Below are 20,703 nucleotides of genomic sequence, written 5' to 3'. Positions count from 1 at the left end.
CGGCGGCAGCGCCCGCGCACCGCGTTCGGCGACGCAGGGACGGGGCAGCGCGGGGCGGGGGGACGCCGTGTGTTTGTGCGTGGAGGTTTCGTGCTTCTTAACTGTGCCCGGATCCTGCTGTGCCTGCTGGAACCGGCTGCTGCCATCAGGTCTTGCTATTTCTGCTGCAGGCCCAGGCCAAAAATCCCCCCGAAACATTGGCGTGGCCTGAAAAGCCCAAGGAGGGAGCTCGGCGGCCCCGAGGGGGCACGGCGCTTTCTTCCTGCTCGCTACCTGCTCCTCCAGATCTCTAGCTGGGCTCTTTTGGTTACGAGAGGAGCTCTCGGGATCTTTCTACTCGGTAGTTCACCCCTGGAAAGCGGACTACAGCTTCCAACAACCACTGGGGCTTGCTTTCAATTTCGGATTATTTACGATGTTCCCGGATAAAATTTGTCTTAAAGCAGCCTTAGTGAACGTTGGGAGTTGTAGTCAATTCAGCTCACAGCACTTTTCTCTCTGGGAGGAGACTCTGTTGGCAGCAGGACCGCTTGGTTTTTCAGTTTTGGTTTTGTTGACTTTCTCCCCCCTTAGATCCAGGCATCACTTTCCTTCTTGCCACAGGAGGGAGGCTGAGGCAGAGTAAGGTGGGGTAAAACTGTGTCTTGTCACATTTGCTAAGACTGCTTTTTTTCAGTGTCTGATTATGCTTTAATTTCAAGTGAGGCTTTAATAGTGATTGAACAATAGCATGTTTAAGGAAACCTGTGCTTTTGACTCCCAGGTTCTGCAGAAAGACACGATGAATATTACAGCTTTTCTCTTTAGACCATGCTTCCATGGGGCTTGCTTTCGTTCCTCCTACAGAAGATTCACTTAGACTATGTTAATCTGTATGCAGCTGCCCCAGCACATCAATCCAAGGATGTTTTTGGCTAGGACAGTTGATGGCTGATGCAGTTTTCTAGCAGGGCTGGCTCCTGCCTCACGTCAGACCCAGGGCCCTGGAGAGCTGCTGATTATTCATATCGGTTAGAGCATGAATTATGGGAATGCAAACTTCCCTCCGGCCATCTGCCACTGGGACTTAGCCTTTCATGGGGATACGCCCCAACAGCCCAGCTAGCAGGACTTGTCGATACTTGGCCCTTTTCCTGGCAGCATCAGTTAATGCTAGTGGTGCTTTTTGTAATGTGAGCACCTGCTGTCCAAAGACCAGGCAGAGACCTGGTACCTCATGCCATGCTGCCTGCCAGCATCCGTTGGTAACTGTTGGCTATTATGACTGTGATTTCTTTTGCACTGGTGACCCAGAGGTGACACATTCTTTATCTCATAGCAATTCCCTCAGGCACCAGTTTTGCTAGCTCTTTTGTCCTTGCAATCAACTGATGCTTACATTGCTGGAAAGCGGGACTCACCATAAGGCCAGATGATTTGAACAGTATTGGCCCTTTTAAAAGAATCCCCCTGCCCCGACACGGGAACCGTGCTTTCACAGATTCGATCATTGCTATTTAAACACAGGAGGGCGTTTAATATTTAAACTGATTGTGAGCACCTTCTGCTGGAAGTGCCTACTACAGCAAACCAAGCCTTCTGGTGTGATTAATGAAATCCATTGTGGCATTAATTTTCATCTCTAATGCTTCTTTCAGTGTATAAAACAAAAAGAGATTATACCGAGATGGTTTTAATCCCGCAGACAAAGCCTGAAACAAAATGCATAGCTGCAGCTGTTAGGGTAGGGATGGAAAAAAAGCTATTGCCTGGATGGAAATTAAAAATACATACAAATCAGTGCTATGTATTGTAGATATGCCACCATCTCACTCAGGCATTTATACAAGCTTAGTGCTCATTTGGGGCCTACTGACTGCAAGACATAACAGTGTTATCCATAGTAACCTTGGATTAAAGCTCTGTTCACAGCACAACCTGTTATTAACTTCCACTTCAAAAAAAATCCATTGTCCTGTGCATTTAATTACTGATTTGACTTTTTAGAAATATATCCCAATCAAATACCCATGAAAAACTATTAAGAATACAACAGTACAGTTTCTTTACAGTTATATGGTGGCATTATCTATTAGGATCCTAAAATGTATTTCAGCTGAGAGCTGGGACAGTTGCCATCCATAGGTAGACACCTGATGCCCATTTCTGCTCTTCTTGCCCTAGTTAGGCTTGGTTATGTCCTTTGGAGAACTTCAGGCTAGAAAAAAGAAGAATGAGTTGAGTGAAATGAGTCAAACACGAGGGTTTTTTAAAATTGCACCACTCAAGCCTTATGCGAGACTTCACCACTCACATACTAAGAACTGCAAAGAGCAAGTAGTTCTTGTGGAGATTTACATCAAGCATTTCAGGAGCCGATGCTCTCACAGCGTGGATGGTTCCTGTGTATACCGCACAAATTGTCTTTCAGCATGGACATCACCACAGGGATGACCCTTTCTGAAAAAAGGCCAGACTGATTCAAGCACACAAAGAACTGAGAGCAAGTGACTGATGCAAGTGATGTCATCACATAACACAAAAATGTCACCTTGTCCAGGATATACGAAAGCCTTGTCTGTGATATTAGGAAACAAGGGTGAAAATAAAGTGAGTGGTTTCTAAGATTGCCTATAAGAGGAGCAATCATTCATTTCTTGCTCAGGTGAAAAACTTACAGGGCTGTAAAAGAAAAGCAAGTAGCAAAAAGTTCTATCTTGTATGGGGAAAGAGGACAGCACTGACTTTGTTGCTAAGTAATTTCCCCTTCTTTTCCCCATCCCATGATTACCCGATTCAGTAAATAAGCCATGGGAATGGTTGGAGAATTTAACTCAAGGAGCCATTCAGGGCAATCTGCCAGTGCAATTCACTCTGCTAAACAGGTTCCTAAAGGAGCAAGATACTGAAACAGGCAATCCAGCTTAAGCTATGGATATGGCAATGTGTATTGTCCTCCCCAGAGGGTCAAGGAGAGGTGAACTCTAAGCTGTGCAGGCTTTTCAAGCCCATTGTCAAGTATATCGTTAAAACCATTGCTTTGAAATTAGTATTCTGCCTTCCAGGGATTTCACCAGTTGCTCTCTTCACAAAGGAAGTGTGGCAGAAAGTCTGGATCTTTCGTGGCTACACCAACAAATACTGGAGTATGTAGGACTGTGCAAGTTAAGCAGGACAAAACATTTTTCACAGATCAGAAGAGCTGCAAATCCAATAAATGTCCAAGTGCTTCAATCAATACTTTCACCTCAGCTGTGAGGGCAGCACTCAGAAAACAAGCACTGCGAGGGATCATCCTTTTTTATTTAGAATAAGGGGAGAAAAAGACGTGTTGCGGGAAAGCCACAGCCAGACCTGTAAAAGTAGATTATTGTCCTGTGCTTTTAAAGCTGACTGTGGTGAGAGAGGAATTCCCATCAGCATCCTTAATCTTCCTGTCAGTGAGCTGACAGTCTTCCAGGGGAGGTGGCACAAGCTATCAGGTTTCTTTTGCCACGGTCTCTCTCTCTTATCTTTTTAAATGATTAATTGCTTTATTTTTCTCTTTGCTTTACTGCACTTTATTTCTGACAAATGTTTTAGTTATTCTGGTTGGCTGCGTACCTCCGTGCTGAGGTGTTTCAGTGTACCACAGCCTTCTGCCGCTGCAAGATGGGCAGCAAGAGGGGCAGGCAGCCTAAGAGAGTTTGCTCAGAGTTTGCATTTACCCAAATGAATAATTAAAGGACATACGTGTCTTGATTTCGAAGCAGGCCAGAACTGCAAAGCCAGAGATAAGACTCATGTGTGACCTTTTTTTCTCTTTGCTTCTGTAATGTCCAAAGCTATCCAGTACATGTGTGCCCAGGTTTTCCCTGGTGCTGCGTAGAGAAAATACAACATGGGAAAGTGTATTTGCAGAGGTTGGTAAGGGAGAACAGAAACTTCTGGTTAAACAGAAGGGAAAAAAAGCTGTTATGAGTGCTAGCCTAGCAACATGTAGTAAAATAAAAGACCATCCTGATTCTTCCCAAGGCTCAAGATCCCCACAGAGTTTCCAGCAAGTTTGTTGTTTTCCAGGGTTATCAATATTACGTCAGTTAAAGCAGAAAAAGCACTCATCCACCAAGGTGACTCATAAAATCGAAGTCAGGGGAAAAATCCCTTGATTGCTAAGGATATAAAGCACAGCCTGGGTGACTCAGGACTGCCTAAGGACAGAGTTGACACCATACTGTGCTCACCCTACTGCCTGCGTGTAAGGGACAAGGGATGCAACAGGAAAAGAATAGGGTAGTAGTTTTGACTCATTATATGGCACATATGAGTATCATGCTGAGACATCTATGAATTAGAGATGTAAATACTTTGTACTACAGCTTTTAGTCACTGTTTCAGGTGTGAGGTCTGGAAGCATGCCATAATGGTTTCTCCAGAACAAATCTGACAGTGCTGGGAACAAGGAGAACTATTCTGGAGCTAGTGGATTTGCATGGTGAATATTTCAGGCCAGCTTGATTTGTTAGGGGTACCACACCAGCAACTTGACTTTGTTTCACACCTGGTCCTGACCAGCCATACAACATACATAGTACTTTGCATCTAGGCCTCCTTCTTGACTTCCCATGCTCCAGGTAGACTCCGGACACAAACAGTGTCCAAGCTGGGTCCCGCTTACTGGCACAATCTTCCAACGCTTATCCCAGGAGGGCTCCCATACCCTTGCACCAGCTGCAGGGATTGCCACCGTGTGCCTTCAGCATCATGTTACAGACATATGCTACTCAGAGCGACTACAGCACCACTTCTCATTGCTTCAAGCTTTCTCAGCTGGAGAAGCTGTAAAGAAACAAAAAATGTCTCGGGGACATGGTGAGCACAACAGGATCCAGGGCAGACCTGGGATGCGGCCATGCAGGGTGGGCACTGAATGCCCACTTGAGAGGTGTTAGGTCTGAGCACTTCCACACAAACCTGGCCCTGGGCTTGCTGCTTCTGCAGTCCACAGAAGTAGTAAAGATGCAATGGCTCCATGGGTAGATGTAGATCTACATCTAGACTAGGGCTGTTTTTTTTATGAAGTAGGTGTTTTCAACAGTGGGTGGGAGTAACTCCCTCTTGAATCTTACAACATGACAACGTTTGACAAGTCTTTGTGGAACAAACACTCCTATTAAAAAAGAAAAAGTAGCCTGTGCCTTTGCTTATATGAAGACACAAACTGAGTGAGATGTTCTTGCTTGTATTTCTTTACAGGAACCATTAGGTCCTAAAATTACCTGTCATGGTGTTGGCCGTGGAGTTCTGCAACCGTTACATGACTAGGCATAGCTTTGTGCTTTGTTGTGGGGAAAAGTATTTGTTCACTATCATCTTGCTCTGCCTCTCATGGATATGCTGCGATTCATAATGACTCATGTTAGGAATGATGGTCTTTGATCTAGCATTATTGGATTGTAATTGACCGTGTTGACATGAAGCAATCTTGGTTTTAATGCAGTCTCCTTCACTCACTGTTGTGGTCAGTTATTTCATGATAATGGCAACTCTGCCAGGTATTTTTGCTTCATTGAGCAATTATGTTGTTATGGAAACTGGTATTCTATAAATTATCTGAAGAGAGGCCTGATTCACTTCTTGGGAACAAGAAGTTTGCAGGTAAAAAGTACAGGATAACAGGTGTCTAATTAGCTATATATTTATTTGTGTAATTACTAATCCTTATGGCCTATTAACTATTTGGTGCAAATACCAGCACCTTCACATCTGTGCAGAATCTGGTCAGTTGTTGTCCCTCATTAGAGAATGCGTGACCAGTGGATATGCACAACTGAAGATGAGCTTGTTCCTGCCTGTGTTTAGGTGACCCCCCTGCCAACCTTGCTGGATTTGGAGAACATTTCTGTGTTCCATCTGCAGGGCTCATGAGCTCCAAAAACCTTGCCCTGGCTGTGCTGTGGTCAATGCTGCATGTGGCTGTGGCAGGAAGGATGTGTCCTTTTGTCTTTGAGACGAAGATTTATGGGGGACTGGACACTGCAAGAGATTGATAATCTGATACAGGAACCTCTTGCTCCTGTTCAATCATTTAAACATTTTGGAGAGGCTGTGTGTGTAACAGAGCTTTCTTCCCATCTACTGCTAGTTTCTTGCCTTAAGATAAAGGAATGGGCAGCCTTGAGGGGGTTTTGGTTTGGGGTATTTTGTCCAAACAATCCCTACCCTTTCAACTGGTGCAAAGGAATCCTCTTATTTACTAATCCCAAGTGCTGGAAAAAAAATCACAGAGCCTGAACTGTCACACCCTTAGGAGCCAGACAATCCTGCCCAGGTGAAGGCATCCTGGATATGTGCAGCACAGAAGCTTTCAGAAAGAGCTTTTGCAGCACCCATTACCTATGAGAGGAGCAGCCTTTCATCCCCAGAGCTGTTTCTTCAGTACTTTTCAAGATCATGAACAACGATAAACATGTAGGTGGAAAACCATTGAACAGAAGTAATTAAGTTGCTTCTGGTTAGCTGAAGGTCATTCTAAATGGTGGAGGGACCCTGCATTAACATGAGTTAATCAGTGCTATTGCCCAGCACCCTTCTCCTTTTTCATGCTTTCAAACTGTGGTTTCTTTACTTCTGTTTCTTTTAAACAGCTCAGTTACTAAAAAGAGCATTGTTACCTTATACATGTTCATCTGCAGCCTGAAGTTAAATGCCTGATCTTTTTGGCATCAGGATGCAGAGGCCAGGCAGGGGGCAGGCGGAGTGAGATGTCTACCAGTGTGCGTTCTGGTAACAGGATTATACTTGGAAACATTCTTGTTTTTCACCTTGCCCATATCAGTTCAAGCTGGAAAAGCCAGGTATTGCTTCTTAATATTGACTAAATACTAAATTGCTTTGTAGTATTTACTGAATACTTGCTCATGAGAAACTGAGTCCTCTGGGTTGAAAGAGGTGTTCAGAAAGAAACCAACACTAAATAAGGAATGAAAGAAGTAACAAAACTTCTTAATATTTAAGTCGGAGCAGTCCAAGTGGCTTCTGTTCAAAATGCACATTCCTCCTGAACAGCTTTGGGAAAGTGAAGTAGTGTCTGTGGATACCACAGGACAGGGGCCTGCACAGGGACATCAGCCTCTCCAGGTCCCAGGAAAAGTGGCTCTGCAGGGTGGTCCGGAGCAGGAACATCTCCTCCTCTTGGCTCTGGAGGACACCTGGAAATCTGTTTTCCTCTGCTGGCCCGGCCACAGGGAACACTGCAAGTACTACGAAAAGAGCTTCCAGATGATAATTTGTTTCCCTGTCTGAGTACTGGTGTTTAATTTGGGGGTTGTAATCAACCTTGCCATAAAAATACCCAGGTCTTAATCTCTCCAGAAAAATGAAAATCTTATGTCTTCTCATTCTAGTTGCTGGTTTCTAAATCCTCTTCAGTTTTTCAGCACCTTTCAACTTCACAGAATGGAGAGTTGCCAGATTGGTGTGTCATCTCTCTGGGGTCTGCTGCCCATGTAACAGGTAGCACATTCAAATTCAAAATAACAGACTTTGTAAGAGTGCAGGTCAGCTTCAGCTGGCAGTAAAAGAGATTTGGTTTTTTTACAATGTGGTTGCATGTTGCTGTATGAGAACAATTCACAATGAAATAAAACTTGTTATGAGTAATTTCCATTTTAAGTTCATATTTACATATAAGAGTGTTCAAGAGAAAAAGAACCGACAAATAATAGCTAAGACATACTGTTGAATTATGGGTATTGGTTTCTGTTGTTTAATTACCTGCAGACTGCACTATCCTGCTGGAAAGGCAACTGCAGAACTTCCTATACTACAGTTCAGCTTGCTTTCATTTGGCAAATGTCTTTCTTTAGGATTAAAACCTAAATTATTTTCCATCATTTATACTGCTCAAAAAAGTAATGCATCTTTTCTTCCCAGCTGGGGAGTTGTATCACAGAAGCATGACTTTGAAAACTTTTTTATTTGTCTGTTTTACTGCTAGTGTTAAGAAATCCTCTGTACAGCAGTATGCAAAGATCCCTGAATATTACACACGTAGTGTCATCTGCTCTTGGAGAGACAGCAAACCCAGACTTTTGCAAAAACTACATACCATCTCTTCCTGTACTGTTTGCTTTCCAAGGAGTCCAAAGCTCTTCACAGAAACTAGAATGAGGCAAGTCTTGGGGTAACACTGTCCTGTAATCACTGTTCCTCTTTCACACAGGGATGAAAAGAAGCCAAGGCAGTAACTAGCCAACAGTCCCCAATGCCAGGTCATGCACAAATCTCATGTTGAAGTTCTGACCTACAGTCTTAACCCTTAGATCTTCAATTTCTCCTCAACAGCCACGTCGCAAGAGGAAAACAAAAGAGATCGTGTTAGTATCTTTGTGTAAAGACTGCACTTCGGTTTTTTGAGACAGACTCCTGAGTATCAAGGAAGGAGATGTTATAACACAGCTGAAGTCACAGATGTGTAACAGTGATGTTATTAAAAGAGCTGAATAGAACATGAGCAAGAGAGAAGGTTGCAGCTCCAAAGAGCTTGAGATCAATACATAAGACACATGGAAAACATGAAAGTGATTAGTCTTAAATACCAGAAAGGAGAAGGGGAGAGAATGAATCCATATTACAGTAATTTTACTGGTCAGTTTTTAAATCGTGAGATAAATTGTGCTCGTAATTTAAAAAAGAAAAAGTATTTCTTTATTCCTGCTGGGAGGACCTAGTTCACACTAGCTGTAAATGTGTTAGGACAGAAAAATCAAAGTGTTTAACTGCTGCGAGGCACGCTCATCATATCATAATGCCTTTTGAAGCGGTAATTCAATAATTGATCAGAGGAGATCTAATTAACTAACTACATTATATGAAAAAAACCAACCATGGAGAAAGTTGTGATACTCTGGGTATCACATTCATCAGAATCTTTGCTCTGCTGCATGGGTGTGGGTGTTCTATGGAAAAGCCAAACCTTCATTTGATATATGACCTAAAAATAAACCTTAAGATTAAAAGTTTCCTTTGTCTTTCTGTCTTGCCTTTCCCATATTATTGCTTTGCATACTTCTAGACATTTTAGGAAGTGCATAGACCATATTTGTCACTAACATATTCAGCATTCAGTTAAGTGCTTAAACCTAATATTCACCCACACATGATCTATATGGGAGTGAAATTCAGATATGAACATTACCTTGATAAAGTAACTTCTATTCTGGTTTCCCATTTTAAATTTTGCTTTATAGCATTCCATGCCTGCAGAGGCTAGGCAAGCTCAGTCTCATCGGAAATGTCATTTATGAACATTTAATTCAGCCTCGGTCTGAGTTCACAGTGAACTTCTCCCATGGGGTGTGTGAAAGCAGCATGACCTGCAACGTGACAAACAAGAGATGTGACAAACATGAAGCCAAATATTATTCATTGGGATTGATGAATACTTTGGCACACTGTTGTAAAAGGATATAGAGATCATGTGCATATTTTGCTTATTTGACGGCCTTTCATCTTAGATGCAGAGACTATGATAAAACTCTACAGCAATTCAGGCTCTCCAGCAGAGCTTGGTTTGGCTGATTGCCCTTTCTTACCTGTTGTGCTTTGGACTGTGATTCTTCTCTCTCTTGGAGATCAGGTTGTTTTATAAAGCTTCCAGACCTTTGCCTGACAAGATCGTTTAAACCACATGAAAACAGCCTTGTTGGGCAGGAAGAGTCATCAAAAGTCTTCTTATGTTCATTATTTCAGTGCTGTGGGCTAGCCTGCATTATCTCCCCACATATTTGGGTATCTGGTTTCTTTCAGAAACACTTTACTATTAAAAGAACACCTTACTTTAAATGAATATAATTTTTGCCTATTTTAATCATCCTCTTTTAGGTTAGTGTCTGATGTAGCCTTATGTGAAGAATTTAATTTTTATGTTTTCCCTCACTGTTTTGATTCAAAGACATTGCATAGATAGATGAATATTGCTTCCCTAAATTTATGTTTAAGTGAAAAAATTTCAGCAAAGGCCAAAAGGGAGGGAAGTAACTACCTTCTAAAGCATTATTGAATATCCTCCCAAAAGAGGCTATATGGCTTTCCCATGCTACACAGTCTGGCCCAGAGCTAGTAATCCTTGCTACTCCCTGGGTCAGTTTTGTGCTGTTTGGTGTCAGTGACAGGTAAGATACATGCTGTGTCAGTTTTACTCCATTTTTTAAATCCAAAAGAATAATTTATATACAAATAACTGAAATATTTATGGGTTTACCCTTCACACGTTTTTGTTTGTTTAGTGTTTCAGAAGTTACACTGTGGGAAGAAGAAAATGCTTCCACATGAAATGATATGTCTGCAGAGCTCATGAAATATTGTCTTACTCCTCAAAGCACACCAAAATCCCTCTCCTGTGCAGAAGCCTCCCTAGGAACTTGCTGTGGACATGAACGGTAAGTGCGGGCTACTGTGATTTTTATTGTGTCTGCACATGTGTCACCCTTGGTTGCTTTCCTTTTTCTCCTGATGACTTACTAGCTCAGTAAGGTGTAGCATAACTAACCTGAAGTGCTATAGCCATCAGAAATTGGAAAATCATTCAGCAGCACAGTCGGTAGTTAGCCTAAGAGCCTCCCCCCAGCTGATAGGGGAAAAGGCTTGTGGGTGAAGGAAGTTATTTATGGGAATCATTTGCTCAACTGCTATAGAATTAGGTCTTAGAGTTGGAAAGAGAATCTGTAATAAAGGAATCTACATCTTTGGAAAAGTGCCTCGCTCTGAGCGTCCAATAATGCTTTGTTTAAAAAGCTGGAGTTTTCTTTGTATTTATAGAAAATTAAACCTGGAGTTCTCCAGTGCTAGCATATGCTCTGGAAATGATCTTCCAGCCTTTTGTGTCTAGTATTTTAGCAAGCTTCTATTTAACTTTGTCTGGCTTTCTGCTACCATTAATTGTATCTATGAGTTGTTAGTCTGTTAAACTCTTCCTATATCTCAGTTCTTTGGAGAATAAGAGTAATTTGAAATAGTTGGAGAGTGCTGGCTAGGCAAGGGATTGTGTTTATAAAACAGAAACATTATGTTCCTCTTTATTTACAATAATTGTAAATGGAAAATGCATCTATTGTTTGTGTTTCTCTGAAATCACGTATCACTGTTTCAGACACCTGAAGACCCATTATCACCTCCATAATTTTTATATTGCTTTGTCAATGAGAGAAAATGTCCTTTATTGGCCTATCTCAGAAATACCATCTCATCAATTGAGAACCAGTTTAGAATTCTTTTAATTCAGCAGATCATTAGAATATATATGGCACTTCCAGGGAAAATCAAACTACGTGGAAACAATAAAGACTGGCAGTTATGTCTGATCAACGGTAACAGTCCAGCATCTAGGGAAAAAAATGATGATGTGTTTTTCTTCTGAAGCCTATCAACATTTAACAAAACTGGTTTTTGTATTTTTAGCCCATTACAAAAATAGCAATACTTGGGATTCTTTTTGTTTTGGGGGGGGGTGGAACGGGACAGGGGATGGATGGATGACACGGGGAGGGTGAAAAGACAGACAGCTGCAAGGACTTGCAGGAAATTCTGATTCTTTATTTTGTTTGACCTGATTTAACAAGCTTCCTCTGTTGAAATATCATAGTCTATGTTGGGAATTATGTCAGGAAGCACAGTATGTGCAGTGTGGGTGAGTGAGCTTGCATAAACTGTCAATGAAGATCAATTATAGGAATTATTGAATTACACATTAGATAAGAAGCAGATGACTTCTTTTTGCATGCAAGTGTGGTGTTAACTATTTTTGTCTAAATTAATATATAGCCATATAGGCAGTGAAAATCTGTCACTAAGCGTCACAAGCTGCCTAGGCTTATCGATTATTTTTTTCTTTATGATTGAAGTCCTGCAGTCTCGTGGTTTTGGCATGAAGCACTGTACAGATAAAGCGAGAGAGCATCAGTCTACTAACAGTGTACAATTTATATGCAGCTTGGGCAGAAATGACCCCTTACAAAAGACTTGAGAGGGATGAAAAGAAAAATGTTATTTAGCAGTTGCCATTTTCTGATGTGTTGGTACTCCCGATTCATGCTGTGGGAGTTGTGTGTCCTGCTCATACCACAGCTGGGCAGTTGACGACGGAGTGATGAGACAGGCTTGTTCCTGTACCTTCATAGTTTATAAATACCTTGTATCAGCCTGTTTATTGGATCTTTTTGAATGTTGAGATGGCATTTTTGCCCCAAGAAGCTACATATAAGGTGGGAAGACTGGTTCCAGAATAGCCATCCTTTAGCAGACTGTACACAGCTGTTGAACATCACTGCCAGCATTGCCTGTCTGTGCCTCTGGCTCAGTTTGGTGCTGAAGAATCCCAGCTTGGCAAAACAGAAAAACAGTAGGATTTGAAGAGCCCTTTCCAAGAGAGAAACAGCTGTTCTTATTCACAGGAACTAAATAATATATCATCTTTTGATGCTGGGGTACTGAAAGGCATCAGAGCGAAACCCAGGAGAATATAAAGAGGACAAAGGTGCAACAAACTAAATACTATTTTATTCCAGCATCCTGTATTCTGAAATGCAAAATCTTTATTTCCTAATATCTGGTCATGGTGGATTGAGTTGATGCAGAACTCAGCCTCCTCCGCTGCTTTTACTGCTGTCTTCTGGAGGACTTTAAGTGGTAGCTGGTGTTCTGCTTTAGCAAGGTTGTTAGCAAATAACAATTACTTAGCATAGATTTTTTGTTTGTTTGTTTTTGTCACTTTGAGGTTGGCTATTAGGCTTTTTCTGATTATTGTTTGATATGAAAAGCTGACTTTCTGCTTCATGTTTAAAAGGTTTATGAATTGTACTATGCACTATGCCCCAACAAGTCTGCACCTCTCCCTTTGTTTCCAAGAAAGTAATTGCTACGAGCTGTTTTCATCCACTGACACAATTCATAAATGCTGCATCTGATCCATTTCAAAATTTCAGAGAATCAATGCAAAAGACTCACTACTCTGAGGAAAACTGGATAGCTGAGTGATGGAAAGAGCAGACAGTAGAAAATATTTTACCTTACTACTTATGTAATTCATTCAATTATAGAGGAATTTGCAACAGTAGCATAAACCCACCTTTTATTAAAAAGCCATTTTTTAAACTTTAAGTTCATCTGCAGTACTTAAAAAACACAGGAAAAAAAGAAAAGTAGCCTTAACCCCTTTTTTGCCGGAAATGTTTATTCCACAGAAACTCTTTTGCATGGAGTTTCCGTTCCTCTTTCAAGACTTGTATTTTAGTATCCAGCCTTTAGCTAAAAATGCCTAAATACAATTCCTTGGCAGACCATAAACATTGCGTCATTGCAACAACCTCCCACCATGTTTTTTTTTTTGTTTGAGGAAGAATATACTGGTTTTGTAGCCTTTTCCTTTCAGGTAGGAAAGGAAGTTTAAAAGTGTAAGAAAACAATGTGAGCCCCACCAATCACCATCAGGAATGGTGAACAGCGCTCCAGAAAGAGTGATTTGACCATGTAGGGACCTCCAGAGCAGCCAGAAATTGTCATTCAATTCCTATATGAGCATTAAGTTACTTCACTGTTTGTCAGTGTTATCTCTTAATCACTTATCCATCACAATTCTTAACATGGAAAGGCTGTTTAAAAATCAGAATCCCACAACAGTCACTGTAAAATATTTCTTGGCCTCCAAGCAAACAGTATAGAACTAATTCTAGAAGAATTAAATAAAGTAACATGTAGGCTGCCATTGCTGAGTTCTTCAAGACAGGAATGAACACACCCACTCAGAGCAAGAACATCTTAAATCTGTAAAGTACCAAAATCGTGATTCCAAATTAAAAAATAGACAGGCAATCATATCTAAATTACTTTTAGTCTTACCTGGAAGGGTCCTTCTACATTAAAGCTGTCATTGCTTCATCTGATTCTTTTATTTATACTCTGAACAAAGTGCTACTATTGTTCTTTTCTCCCCTATTCATTCTTGCCACCATGCCTATAAGGCTGCAGTGCACAGATTATTGTTTACTGGAACTTTTGGAATAAATCTTCAAAAGAAAAAAGACAGAATTTATTTCAAGTTCAGTCATACGAAGAAGCCAAGTCTACCTCTGTATCTTAATTCACCAGAGTTAGTAAAAAGTTGGTTTTTTTTTAAAGAGAGCTTACATAATTTTAACAGACATATTTTGTTTAATCTATTTTAATACTTAATTTCGATGCTTCAGTCTGACAGTATTTGTTTTACTAAACTGTAGGTAAGAGCAAATGGTTTTATTTTGCTTTTAGATAACAAATCATGGAACTCTGTAGTACGTTGTAGCTACATCTGTCAGCCAACACTGGGCTGCAGGAAAGCACCTTATACTTCCCAATGACTTCTACAGCAGAGATGACTGGAGCAATAGCCTCAGTGTGTGGATTTGATATGAGCATGGTCTTCCCAAGTGAATTGTAATTTGCAACTGGCATTGAACTGACCTATTAAAAAAAAAAACCAAAACACAAACTAACAAACGTCCCTGTTTCAAAAAGGGGGCTGTTTTCCACTCCAGTGGAAAACTGATTTAGTGATGCTTCTCTCCCCAGATGGCTGCCTGCCATTTTGTTACATAGTGTATTTTCAACATCAATCTAACCTTATTTATTCCAGAAAACTCCAAACAATAACTAGACCTGTTGTCCCCAAAATCACAATGGTATAGCAACATACGAGTATCTTTCAACGCCATCTAGCTAACTCCTAAATTAATTCACATTCTTACACCTTTCTGGAAGTCAGCCAAAGAGATTTATGGGTATGCATGCCTCTGCTACTCATCAATATTGGATAGGGAGATGTCTGTCTGGCACATCTCTGTTTCTGGCTGATCTCAGGGACAGAGATCAACTAAGAGCCTACTACTTATATTAAGACAGAATGAATCTTTTTGGGCACTTTCCCTTGATGATGGTCAGATTTCCAGTTTCCGAATATAGTGCATGGACAGGATTGAGTCAGACATTCTTTAACCACAAATCAGGATACACAATGTTCTGCAGCACACAGGAGGGTGAGGAATGCCAAGTTTCTAAATGAAATTCCAACACATGGCAATGAAGCACCAATGACCATCCCACAAGCAAGCAAATTATTGTTGTAGTAAACTAAAGGGTGTCTTTCCTGTGGATTTGTTGATTTAAGGCAAGGAAAAAAGTATTCCTGTGAACATCTAGAATTCATTCATCCTAAAACCAATATAAGATTAAATTCTAATAATAAGTTTTAATTGTGCTCTCAAAAGAATTTGGTATCTTCAGTATAAAGGTATGTCAGTTCATATCTTCTTTTTGAATCTAGGTAAAATATAATTTGATATGGCCACCTTTTACATGATTACCATATCTAAATTCCAGATTAACTGAGCATTTTGTTATATGCAATTTCCAGATGATAAATTGCACCTGTCCTATTCTAGGTTTTATCTTCTAAAACAGAGTTCAACATTGCCTTCCTTTCCACAACAATAAAAACATGCAAGTAGTTTTTAGCTACATTCTAAACAAAACAATACGTTTATTATAGTTGCTCAGACACTTTGTCAGTTTTGCTTTAATTAAACCCCTGTCACTTGTTGCTCTGCAACATATAATTCCCATTAAGTCATGACAAATTTAGTTTTCAGCTGCTTTAGGACATGTTAATGTGAACACATCAATATTCATGTGTCTTGACAGATCGTGAGGTTTAATAAATTGCTTTCTATAAAACAATTTTTTTGGAATCAAGGGTGTTCCTGTGATAGCACAAAGGAAGCCTGCAACTGAGATATATAAAAGATCATTCACTTTTCACTGCATTAGTGAAAATTAAAAGTTAGTGAATTATTTCTCCAGAAAGTAATGAGGTATTTGTTTTAGGATAAATATAAAAAAAATAAATGTGGAAGACAATTTGGATTAAAAAAAGCTTCACTTTCATGTGGTTAAATGCTCAGTTTGCACATAAAAATAGTGACCCAATTCAGTTACCATTTCATTTTGGTCACACCAGAAATTTAGCATGATTATGTTTTGGCTTACAGAGAAATTCAACATATGGCTGTATGTTAGGAGAGTTTGGTAAGAAAACATGGGTAGTCACTGAACGGTATGTGCTGGAAGGAGGAATCCTCAGAACTGGGATTAGGTCTGAAGAGCATCACATGTCTGTTTGCATTTTTATAAATAAATAAAAAGATAGATGATGGCTATGTATCTAATAGGAAGGCTATCATGTGCATTTAAAACACTATTTTAATGGATTTTACTTCTGTAAATATAAAGAAAATAAAAGCAATGTATAAAAAACTCTGCAGTGAACATTAGCACTTATATAATACTATTATTAGCATATTGCTAATACAAACAAAAAAGGCCTTTAATATTTCAATCAAAATAACCTTGAGGAATATTATCAGATGTAGCTCTGTACCTAACTTCTACTGGAAGTCTAAGGAAGAAACACCTAACAGCCATTTAGGTCTTTTAAAGTTTCATTTCCTTTCTGCTTATCCTAGGAGAATGATTGCAGAGTGGACTTCTTCCAAAAATTCTGAGGAGGAAATTAAAAATACTGCAGAAGGAAAGACAATATAATTGTTTCCCTGGCGATTATATTTCTTTGCCTTCATATCTTTCTCTGAAAAGGATTTTACTTACCTCTTCCGTAATTGTATTCCTGAAGATGTAGTGTGCAAGTATTTCTGTCACCTGTAGCATGCATGACTATTACATCTAAGTTGGATGTTTTGTGATAGTTTGGGAAGAGAAAGTGGAGAAAAATGTGCCTAGGATCTAAGCAATGGTGAGAGCTACTATTAGCAAGGGTTTATGATAGTATTCAAGTCAGCCAGGTTTAACCCTTTATTTTGATACAGAAAGTGGTAACCCAGCTATGATCAGGGTTAGGGCTAGGGAAAAAAAAAAAGGAAGAGCTTGGTTTATTATCAGATCTTTTAAATACTGGTGAGTTAAATAAAGGGATGGAGCTGATAAGGGATAATTCATTTTTTCGTTTTCATATGCATATAGATTAGCTATGGTAAAGGCCAGCCATAACATTCAACAAAAGAATCACTGAAGAACAATAATTATTTCTGGGGTCCACATACTCTGGAAGCCTAGGTTGCAAACTGCTACTAGTCTGCATGAATAGATTAGCATTAAAATTTGGAAATGACAGAGCTGAGGAGATATCCAAGGTAGGACAAAAAATAGGATTTTTTTGGTTATGCTTAGCTTTTAGAATTGTGATAGCACAAGCCTTTTTTTATTACCTTCCCTATATGTAAATCTTAGGAAGTTAGCATCCTGAGAGCAGTCGTGAGTGTCTTGCTGCTCCAAAGATGAAGATATTTAAGAGTGATGCTGCTGTAAATACAGAAGTTCACACCCAGATGGTGTTAGGGGGGATTTGGCATCTCTCTGCCCATTAAAATATGGCGGTTAGTTTGGATGAGAATCTGAGTGCCAGGTTCTTGGCAAAAAGTTGGCATACCTGCATGCCTGATCCTGTACTTTTACATTTACTTAGTGTCTTAGACCCTGAGCAAGCCTGAAGGGTGTTACAGTGACAAGCAATCTTTGGAACATGGTCACCTTGGTGCACTATACAACAGCATGAGGGAGGAGAATTTTGGCCAAGGAAATAAAGGGAAACCCCTGCTCTTATAATCAAAAAATGCCAAACAGATGGTAACCAATTCAGTGCATGGCGAGATGTCAAAACATGTTGAGCACCATATTGGGACCTGTTTAGGGAAAATCATAGAGCTATTTATTCTGTTATGCTTTTGAATGATCTATTAATTTAATAGTAGGGAATAAGCCCTTGTTTTGTACAGTTGCAGGTCTGCTGATGATCCTTCAAGCTAAGTGAGGTTATCCACAGGAGTAGCTGTCAAGATCAAGAAGTGATACATAATTTGACTGTTACAAAGACGAAGAACTAGTGTACTATGATTGCTCTTGATAAAAATATTGGAAGTATGAAGGAATCATCACCTTCACTCTGAAGACTTCAGATCACCAATTTAAAGAAAAACAAAACACATGTTCTTCTGAAAAGGTATTTTTTTTTTTTTTACCTGAGACATCAGAAATAGGTACTGAGGTTTTATCACTGAAACTGCACAGCTTTTCTCTCTCCCCTCTACTCCCCCCACCTGCCACTTCAGCTTCTTTTCTTAATGTTTGGTAACAGTTCTGGTGCACCTGTATTTTTATGCTACTGTTTCATTTTGCTGGTAGACATTTTTGTTTATGTGAGTCTTTTACACAGCAACAAAGAAGAAAAAACAGCAAGTGATCTTCTACCACATGGCTGCTCCTAGCAAAACATGTATTTAAGGGCCTTCTTAAAGGGAACTAATCTAACTTGAGCCCCCACCTAAATTACGAGGAAAACTGTATCTGTCCCAAACAATGCTTTTAACAGCCAGCTTCCTTGCTTGCAAGCACTCAACAATATGCAAACAAAGGAATCTTTATTTGGAAAAATTAAGTTTTAAACATGAAAATTGTAGCAACTAAACTCATACCATTGTTGAACCTGCTGGGCAGTTGAGAGGCCAGTTATCCAACTGAGGCAGACTTGTTAGCCAAGCAGCTCATCTGGCAGGTCAAATTTGGGATATTGTGTGGGAGACCCAGAGCTAGCGTTCATGTTGTAGAAGGGAAAGGGTAGCCTAATGTGGATGAGATTAAACCTTTAATGGCCCATCTCCTCATCCTGTTTGTGAATCAGCTGTTCTACACCATCCTGCAGAGAAGATGGAAAGAGAATCAGCCACACCTTGTTATTGAACACAATATGGAAATGAGCTATCAGAGAGAACCCAGCTCTTCTGCTTCCCCTGTTTTCAAAATCTGAACTAATGCACAGACACAGTAATATCCCAAGTGGCATCAGAAACAGTGTGGATATTTAACAGTAATTTTGGCAGCTTAAAGAGGGGGGCTAATGGCATTTGTGCAGGAGAAGGTAAGCTGGAGAAAGGGAAAGGCAGAGGAGCCTGAAGTTCTCCTCTAGTTTTGATGGCAGACAATGAGACTTGTCCAAAATCTAGGACAGAGTACCCTTAGACATGATAGGGTTCCAAATATCAAGGCAGGATGTGGTATTTTACTAAAATGCACTCGCATAAAAACTGACCAGTTTGTGAAGAGGAAGCTCTTCACTGCAATTCTTTTAAAGAGCTGCTCTCTCCTGTGCAATGCAGTTGTGCATGAGACATAGACAAATACAGTGTGCCCAGTGGAATCCAGAAAGCAAATTGGCTTTGCAGGTGGTGGACAATAAATTAGATTTAAAAAACACTTTCAGATTTAATAACTTGAAAGGAACCCAGCTATGTAAGTTTGAGATAAGAAATACACTGAAAATATGTCAGTGTTCCTGGGATGGACTGGAAGAGGTGGAAGCACGGATCTGTAAAATGATTTGTATAAAGTCATAATGTAAGTCCATCAGTGCATTACTTTATCAGCTAGATGCCAAGCCACTATTAGCATAATTAAAATGATTGCTGGATAGCAAAGCATCTTGTTTTATGTCATGATGCAACATGATTATTTTTAAGGAACCCCATCACCTAGATTTCTGTTACCAGCTTAAATCCTGCCAAGACACTCTGTAACAATGAACTGTACTTTGAAATAGCATCCTGTGTTTTGCGTAACTGTGATGTTTGCAGATAGCATCAACGCTTCATGCTGATGTTCTCCACTGACATCACTGCACTGATCCATTGTTAAACAAGGTCATGCTGCATTCCACTTAACATTTTGATGGATAGCACGTAGGCACTTTAGAGGGGATGCCGAGCTGGAACGTTTTCACCAACGCTTCACTTGAAAGCTAATTACCCTATATATGAATAAAATGACCATACATATCACAAAGAAAAACCAACCTCCCCCCGCCCCAATAGGAACATAAAAGTCAAATAAGCATTTTACTTAAGAAAATTTAACGCTTCTGAAAACATTTTTATTTCCCCTCTGGCTGCCCTACCTGGCAGTTAGCAGCTGCCAACTATGACGTCTAGTCTACAGCTGAACTAGCTCCAGTCAGAACTATTAAGAATGAGTCATTTTTGCCTTTTAAGATTTGGCAAAGGGGAAGGAAAGAAAAAAAAAAAAAAGAGGTAAAATACAGGGCAAGTGGTGTACGCTTTACGGGAACAAACCCGTGAGAGGAGAGCACAGCAGCACCTCAGCGGCAGCACACAGCAGTATCCGACACCCGCCCGGCTGGAGGCCGCGGGGGCCCTGCCCTGCCTTTCCCTTCACCTTCCCCCGCTTCCCGCCGAGCGGGAACGGCCCTTCACGGGCTCCCCACCAGGCCCGGAGCGGAGCGGGGGAAGCCGCCCGCCTCCCGGCCCTCCTGCGGCACCGACCCCCGCCTGGACGGCAGGCAGACCGCACAGACCGCCAGATCGACGGTTAAAACCGTTAACCGCCCACCCCGCGCGGCGCCCTGACGCGCCGCTGACGTCCCCAGGGGCCCCAGCGGCTCCTCTGGGGAGGGCTGCGGCGCGTGACGACTCGCGCTTCCGCCAGGCCGGCCTCGGGATTGGCTGAGGCGGGGAGGGGTGGCGCTCGGCCTCCGTCATCGGAAGTGATGGTGGCCGGAACACGCCCTTCGCTGCGTTCAAACCTGGATGGCGGTAAAGCGGGGCGGCAGGCGGGGAGAGCGGCGCGGGGGGT

The 20,703-nt window shown here is 40.9% G+C and overlaps 1 protein-coding gene across 1 annotated transcript in view; it reads right to left on the bottom strand.

Annotated features, from left to right (window-relative positions):
• CCDC64 (coiled-coil domain containing 64) overlaps positions 1 to 16,713 on the bottom strand; it is a 64,447-nt gene extending 47,734 nt beyond the window's left edge. Inside the window, exon 1 of the mRNA XM_010575655.1 lies at positions 16,654 to 16,713. Coding sequence (XP_010573957.1) covers positions 16,654 to 16,713 — 60 coding nt within the window. The remainder of the gene's footprint in view (positions 1 to 16,653) is intronic.
• Positions 16,714 to 20,703: the final 3,990 nt, after the last annotated feature.

Source organism: Haliaeetus leucocephalus, unplaced genomic scaffold (genome assembly GCF_000737465.1).
Source record: "Haliaeetus leucocephalus isolate CR32 unplaced genomic scaffold, Haliaeetus_leucocephalus-4.0 Scaffold13, whole genome shotgun sequence".
NCBI lineage: Eukaryota > Metazoa > Chordata > Aves > Accipitriformes > Accipitridae > Haliaeetus > Haliaeetus leucocephalus.
Note: the sequence above shows the minus strand (reverse complement) of the source record. Positions and strands in the feature narration are given on the sequence as shown.